This window comes from Pygoscelis adeliae, unplaced genomic scaffold (genome assembly GCF_000699105.1).
Source record: "Pygoscelis adeliae isolate BGI_AS28 unplaced genomic scaffold, ASM69910v1 Scaffold105, whole genome shotgun sequence".
Lineage (NCBI taxonomy): Eukaryota > Metazoa > Chordata > Aves > Sphenisciformes > Spheniscidae > Pygoscelis > Pygoscelis adeliae.
The window spans coordinates 1,317,888-1,326,083 of NW_008824807.1; the positions used below are offsets into that span (position 1 = coordinate 1,317,888).

At 38.7% G+C, this 8,196-nt stretch overlaps 1 protein-coding gene across 3 annotated transcripts in view; it reads left to right on the forward strand.

The window, feature by feature from the left end:
* Positions 1–8,196, forward strand: part of AKAP12 (A kinase (PRKA) anchor protein 12) — a 23,795-nt gene that overhangs the window by 5,233 nt on the left and 10,366 nt on the right. The window contains exon 1 of one of the 3 annotated variants that reach the window (XM_009324136.1): positions 1,217–1,458. The exons of the other annotated variants lie outside the window; for them this stretch is intronic. Coding sequence (XP_009322411.1) covers positions 1,437–1,458 — 22 coding nt within the window. The 5' untranslated portion in view covers positions 1,217–1,436. Of the gene's footprint in view, positions 1–1,216; positions 1,459–8,196 lie in introns of those variants that run through there. 3 annotated transcript variants of the gene reach the window in all.

The window sequence follows — 8,196 nt, forward strand, 5'->3', positions numbered from 1 at the left end:
AAACATTGGAACAGACTGCCCAGGGAAGTGGTTGAGTCACCATCCCTGGAAGTATTTAAAAAACAGGTAGATGAGGCGCTTAGGGACGTGGTTTAGTGGGCATGGTGGTGTTGGGTTGACGGTTGGACTTGATGATCTTGGAGGTCTCTTCCAACCTTAATGATTCTATGATTCTATGACGTAGCATCTGAAATTGAGGGACAGGAAGAAAAGATAGTGATTGTATTGATGATGCTATCTTGATAATCAGGATACGATGCTCTATCACAAGATATTTTACTGCCTTGTTTCTTGATTAGGAGCTAAACTTGGTGAAATTGAAGGAAGCGTAGAAGTTGGCATCATCTATATGTTGTAAAAACATTTGCATGAGAGAAATGAAGCTGTTACTCAGTAGCTGTTACTCTGTAGCTGTTTTAATTTTAATGAAGCAAAACCCAGAGGAGATTAACACCGTGGCGGGTGTGTGTGTGTGTGTACACGTGCGTGGGTGGCGGCAGGATCCCAGCCTGTGATACCAAAAACTCGATGCTTTGTGCATTAAACTCCGTACATCTTATTTAAGAAAGCAGTGCATGAGCCCCTGAAGTGTGAGAGCTAACACTGTAAACTAATTGGGCTTTCTGAAAAGATAACAGTATTTGGAGGAACAAAGAATTAAAAGGAAAAAACATTGTCCTGCACTGCTGGTTTTGCACAAAGTCGTGTCTTTCTCTGGGAAACAAGGTGGCACTATGAAATTTAAAAAAAAAAACCCAAACCAAACCCCTCCACTTTTTTCCTAAAGATAACTAATTTGCATCAGAATTTCTCGCAGATTGATGATGTATGTCTTCAGCAATCTAGGAAATCTTTTTTATTTCATCATATTAATAATTACTTACTTGCTTTTATTTTATTTACTAGAGCTAGTGAATGAATCCAACAAATAGTGGGGGTTTATTCGTGCAAAATACTTTAGCATTACAATACGTAGTGACCACAAAGCCTGTAGAAGTCCGGCTCCCTTGGAGCTGACCCTGGGGAGGACTGTACGTGATTTGAATCAGCTAGTAGGGGAGGAGATATCCTACCGCTGTTTACAATAGGGTTTTCATTAAACTCGGTGTTTAATGAGCTTATCACATGCTGAGTATTTTTCCTCAAGGGTTTTCTATTTTTTTTATTTCCTTTTATTGTTAGTAATTAAAGGTTAAACTGTTTTTCAAAAGCAATCTCTTTATAGGGCTGCACAGTTTGATCATTTGAGGTGTTCCTTATTTAATAATCCTTGTGGAAACTTGGATTTTCACCGTAGCACAACTGCTTCTGTAGTACGTTTTGCAAGAACTGCATCTAGCTCGTAGTACAGGTTGCCATTTCTTTGAAGGGACAGAGTACCTCTCCTTATTGGTATGCGGGAGTGTCTTAAGCTATCATGTGTCTAATTCGTGCAGATGCAGCTATGTCTCCTTTGTGGTGAGTTTGTCTGTGATGCTTATGTTACTCTTTATGCAGTCGTTTTGACGAAGAAAAATTTCAATCTCTTCTTTGTTGTGCATTTTCATTAATCATTAGGGGTTCTCAAAGCTGTCACAACTTTTACTGACCTATATTGCTTATCCTGTCCTTGTTCCTAGCGGAGCAGATGTTTGTTGGTTTGGTTTTTTTTTTTCCTCAAATACTCGAGTGCTAGTGTTGCATCTATCTTATGTTTGGTGAATACATTTTATTTTAAAAAGCAGAACCAAGTCACTGAACGTGAGATGTGGACAGCATGGGTAACCATGAAATTTCATAAATATTTGTAGCATGCTGGTTTGGTTCCCAAGTGGAACAGCTGAACTGGTTTGAGAGCAGTTTATTACTGTAAGTTCATTTAATGAAGATTCTTTAACTACAGTAACTGTATATCCCAGCCATGGCTACTGACCCTTCTGGTGTAAAAACAAACAAACAAAACAATTTTAGAGGAACTTCACTGCTTTTTGATTTTTAGCGCTGTTTCTTGAAACATTGAAATGAAAGAAGAAATACCTTGAACGAATGAAATGTGTAACTACACTTGCTGGAATTTGAGAAGTTAGTCTCTAGGTTGGAGCAGGCAAGTACAGCTAAAGCAAAAGCTTCTAAAAATAAAAGGTCTGTGAGGAATGTTATAGCATCACAGCGGAAATGATTGTGCTTTCTTTTAAGTTACTTTCATATGAGGTTATGTGCCATGTCCTTTTCTGGGGACATTGCTTTTGCTTCCTTAAGGAGTTCTAAGCCATGAAAAATTGCATCTATTTTGCAACGTTTTCCTTTCTTCTGTTTTAAAAATGGACACAAAAGCATGTGAAATTTTTAAACTTAACTCTTCAGTTGCCACCCAAGTATCAGAGAGTTTAATGGTATTTGTTTTTAACGCTTTGAAAGAAGAACATGATTTGAAAGCCCATGAAGGGTGTGTATGCGTTGTGAAATTTAGTATGCAAAAATGTCTGTAAATCCTCCCTCATTATTTAATTATTCTGAAAGAAATTCTTCCCCACAATTAACACGGCAAGTCAGTCCTTGGAAATAATTGAGTGAATAGAATGGGGAAGGAAGTAGTATGTGCTTTCCATGAAAGAAATATTTGTACATTGAAGTGGAAACATATATTGTGAATATTAGGGAAAGGAAGGAGGAATTTGTGAAATAGATTGTCAAGAAGCAGCAGTGCCACAGACTTGAAACCTTGTAGTTAAAAAAAAAAAAAAAAAAAAATTGTTAGAAGGGTAACACCTGGACATATTTCTGCTTAATTTTGTTACTGCAAAGTGAGTGGGGTGTTTGTTTGATTTATTAAAACCAGCATCCTGAAATTTGAGGTCAAAAGAATCAGGATTTGTGGTATAATGTCCAATTCTTACACTCTGCAGTGAAAACCTAGAGGCACAGCACAGCTTGCTTTTTTTTAATTGGTAAAGTATTCAATTTCATTAATAATTCCAAATAGCTACTTCATTCTAAATAAATCTGTTCAGCGTAGGTTTTTCATAAAAGTTGTCATTTCAGACTGTGTTTTGTTTTTTAATTACTGCTTCTTCATTTTTATTAGTTTTTACCCATTCTTGACTTTGCCATTGAATGTTTCTACTAATAATTAGAAGAATTGTGCAGTTAAGGGAAAACTGTGTTTAACGTATACAAGCTTGGTATATCATGACCACTTGGTTCAAATTCATTTTTTAAATTGCCTTCTGCTGTTTCAGTGTCATGTGAGTTTTAGAGCAGTTAGGTGTTTTTTTACAAGTCGTATTCGTGGCAAATCTAGATACAAAGGAGGCGAATGATTGTAAAATACCCCTTCAGCCTGATGGCTTTGGCGTTCATTTATGCTCATGCAAACCTACTGAGAATATTGTGATGTGACCGAAAGCACGATTTGGCCCTAAATACTTAAACATTGAATAAATGAAAACAGCACAAAGTCCTCTGGAGCCTTTCGGTGGCCAGTGGAGTTTGCGAGGCAGGCGCAGGGTGTGTGTGACATCCATCTGAGAGATTGAGAATGTAGGGAATTCATGGAAAAAATCCAGCGCCGTGCTGCAAATCCTTAGGGGGAAAAGTCAACCAGCTCCAGATGTTGACATGGTTGACTGCGAGCACATGAAGTGCTGTGGATTTAACTCTTGCAGTCCGAGTGCTTTTTTTAACCCTCTGGCAACTACCAGGGGAGAAACACGTTTTCACTTCTAGAGACAGATGAGGTGGTGGGAGCAGTTAAGTTGCACTGCCAACAGCGTCTATCAGCCTATTAAGAGGGAAGTGTTATTTCTTCATTTCATTTTTAATGGGATGAGACAGGAACTCGGTCATTCTGAAAATACTAATTTGCCAACATCTGATCAGCATACTTCTGATAAAACAGAAGTAAATTCTTACCATGGACTAACCTACCTATGAAATTGTGAAATCAAGCACTTGTGATTCCCTAACACCGTGACTCTCATATGTTTCTTTCAGAATAAAACGAAACACCTACAGTTATTAAAACACAAGCAGCACCTTGATTCAATTAAAAATGTTTGAAAGCTTAACTGATACGTAAGCAGTTAAAATAGAATTTCAGCTTTAGTTCTTAGCCACAGTGGATTTATATAGCAAAGTGGATCAATTTTACGATATGACCTATGATTTTATCGCTGCCTCTGGATATATTTTTATTGTATTGTTTTCCTTGATTAGCCCATAGCTGGTGAAGTGCAGCCCTGCTCAGGACAGACCTAAAGAAATTGTATTCATAGCAGTGTTTTACTAGATTCTTATTTTTTTCTGGGAGGTGTTTTGATGAGGCTCTCCTGTGTTTCTTAAAGATGCTTTCAAATTCTGTAAACTCATTCAGAAAGCGCTAGTTGTCTTGCCAAAATACCTGTGGCAGTGACACGCTACAGTACTCCGAACAACAATACCTTGTGTAAATAACTTCCAAAGCTTTCAAAGTGGAGTTACTCACGGTTTGCTTTGCATTCAGAAGTGCACTAACAACGTTTGGGCACCAAGAATGTCATTAATAAAAACGTCATTAAAGAATCTGACTGCTAAATACAAAGTTCAGTGTGTACAGTTGACTTCTCGGGTCTTCTGTTTCTTTTGTGCCCCACTGGATATAAAAATGCTCTTTGGGGCATATATTGTGAAAGTACGGCTTGGATATATATTGCACTGCAGGCTTGTCACACAGCAGCGGCAGCCTCCTGGCAGCATGCAGGCAAATTTCCTGAATGGCCTCTCTCTCTGATGCGCTTCCTCAGCATTTGAGGAAACTCAGTTTAAAAGACTCTTCCAGTGATTTAAATGGCAAAGAAGCAGACAACGTAGAGACTGGGAGCAACAGCAGCAGGTCACTTAACAGCTGACATCCAAGCTCTGTGTTACCTTGGGAATGAAATACCTTCTGGACAGTTAGGTTAAATGCTTTTTGTTGTGGAATTGAAGGGATAGTGCCTGAACTAAGTCTACAAGTAAACCCACTGTGCGCTATGAGGGAGTGATGGAAGTGTGATGTGTGTAGCATAGCTGCAGCTTTTCAGGCTGGCATGAAAAGTACGTGTTGAGTCAGTCAATATTTTTGTTAGTTTTTTTGCAGTTTATTCAGTGAAGTATTGCAAGGTAGCATGTTTGCTGGACTCACAAGGAAGACCTAATTACTGTCAGCCTGATTTAATAGTTTTGAAAGCTTATCACTGTGCCTCTAAACTCTGTGTTCTCTATTTTCATGATTGCATTTGCTATCGTAATACATACCCATACCTGCAGATTTTGTAGTAGTTATTCAGCTCTTTTCACCTGCAAAGCATTTTACAGATACCGAGTCTTTTGTCTTAGGGTGTTATGAACACATCAATTTATAACTAGAATAAGTGAAAATCCTTTGAATGCTTATCATGAATATGAAGAGATAGATGCCTTTATACACTAGTCTTACATCTTATCTCTCGCTTTGGAAATAGAATACCTCACTCATTCATGTTCTATATTGTTCCCCTCTTACAGTAATCCTGCTTACTTGTAAACCCCTGAAACTCCTCTTAAACAGTACATTTGCGTTCTAGGGAAGAAAAAAAAGGAATGCAGCCTCAACTGCAACTTTTTATATTTTTTTTAAATTTCAGGATTTTCAAGATGATAAGCATGCATTCCCAGGGTCTGTTTGCAAGAGGAAAGGGGAACCCGTAGACAGCTGTGTCTGTAGCTGCCCGCCAGTTGCCTGCCATGAGTCATGAGTGTCTCTTGAACTCTCCTCCACTCCTGCTGCCTTCCTGCTGCCGGTCTGTCCCACTTAGAGCCAGCATTCCCCACCGGCTCTCAGCCCCATTTTTTGCTCTACCTTTGTCTGAGTCCTGTCAGATGGAGATAGAGATTTCCGTATGTCTAAGGGTAAGCACGTTGGCATTAATGCAGGACTGAGGAAGAACAGAAGGGAGACTCTACAGACCTTGTTTCCGCCAGAGATGCTAAGAGGCCTGGCTCATGAACAGATTTTTATTTAACGTTAAATGATCAGTGTTTAATTTCGTAGCTGGTTCAGCCAGAAAAATACTTGTAGCGTAGACAAAGGGAAGAAATAACACCTTCATCACCCAGGAAAAAGAGAAGAGTTAATACACCTCTATCTATCTATCTATCTGTACATCTAGAGTATATTAAAGATTATAGAGTATGTTAAAGTGCCTGTTACATATCACAGATTTTATAGTTATTTAGTACCCTAGTGTTTGAAGAAATGTCTCTAACTTTGTGAATTCCCATTAAGCCATGATAAGCGGTCTGTTAAATTACATAGTTTGACAGAAATTACAATTAATTTCTTTCTGGACCTAAGACTAAATGAACACAGATACAAAAGTGGTTCCTTGGCTTTATCCTTCTGTAGTCTCAGCATACAACTACACAATGTTTGATTCACAGTTGTCCAAAAATATTAATAAAATAAGCATATCAGTTTTTCTTTGGTAACCATCTTAAAATGAAAAGAGAGTTCAAAAGTGTTATTGCTGCTTCTAGCTGTGCTTACAATCTTATTTCTCTTAACTGACTGAAGTGTTCTTGCAGCGAGTTATTTTTGCTCTTGGAGTGTTCTGGTGTTTGCAAGAGGTATATTGCCAATGGAGTAATAATCCTGGCTTCTTCAGAAAAACATCCATTTCTTCTTACCCTGCTCCCTCACAAATTACTTGGTTTGAACATCTCTGTTTTAAAATGTTCAGGGAGTTAGGGTGTTATCAGAGGTCAGACTTTTAAGTGAATCAGGAGTTAACAATTAAAGTAAATAATTTTAAACTGTTAGATAAAGGGAAAAAATAAAAAGGTTTGCTTATGTCAACTGAGAAACAACAACCAGCAGGCTGCTGATAGCGAATATAAACATAATTTGCCCTCTCCATAGCTATTAGAAGCCAGTACACTTGTAGATTTAGTTTTGCTTATTATTTAGTTGTGTTCAGCCTTACCTAGAGTGCATCGTCTATGTGCTTACGAAGATGCCATTCTTCTCAAAGGGGGCATAGGCAAGCGGAATCGAGGAGGCATCTAGGCTAGAAGGGACCTCTGGAGATCAGGTGGTCCAGCCCCTGTGCAAAGCAGGGCCAACTGCAGAGTTAGATCCGACTTAAAAGATGGATCAAATAAAAACTAAATCACTTTGGGGAATTCAATGATGCATACGCTCTTGAAAGCTGTATCCTGCATGCCTTTGGGCATTGAAGTAGCACATGTACAACTGAAAAGAAAGGGGCCATGCCTTCTCCCAAGATGTTGCTGTTTAACATTGATGGTTTTGGGGGGTTTTTTGTTGTGGGTTTTTTTTGTCATCGTAGCATTCCAACAAGTTTGGTCAGAGAGAAGAGCACTCTTACTCATGCCCTTGCACTTTCACCCATTGCACAAAATCAAGGATCAAAGAACAATGTTAAACTGAAATCCTGGCAGTATCCAAGCCCAAGAATCTTTTGGTGTCTTGAACGTGCCATAGCTTTTATCTTCACATGTTGTCCTGTTCATCATCAGGCATGTTCATCACACAGTTATTACTATTACTAAAATTCTCATTATAGGTAACAGCAGTTTTACCTGCTCATTTTTTGTGTTTAAGTGGCAGAACTTAAAGGCTTAGTGTCCTTGTTCCTTTCCACCTTTTCCCTCCAAAGTTACTCATTTGGGGCATGGGGAGTTTGCAATTTTGTGCTCTAAACTGGATGTGTGCTGGCTTCTTAACTGCTGCATTTCAGAGGGTTTAATGTGTATGCCAGTCTGTGAACTTAGGCGGTTCATGGCCAGAGGGAGCGATAATACTTAAATTGTCCCAGCAAGACTGAGAAGGTGGTTGCCAGTGTCCTGAAGGTAAAACTCAAATGGTACTCAAGAAGGAGATAATGCAAACACAGACTTGTGAGCAGTGGAGGGTAGGATTTTACCTGCCTGCATAGTAATAACCTCATTAATTTTAAGCGATGTGGAATTGCTGTAGGTGAGTTTTCTGTCTGGCCATATTGGTGATGCGATGTATGGGAGAATTCCAAGATTCATGATCTTTAAAACAAGTATGTTGTAATGTAACTGTTTTGGGGGTTACAGGTTTTCAGAAAAATAGGAAATTTCCCATGGGCGTTTTCACATCTTACTATTCTTTTGGGACAGAGCTGTAAAATGAGCTTTTCTTTTCTTGTCATCATTTTAGGTCAACACACT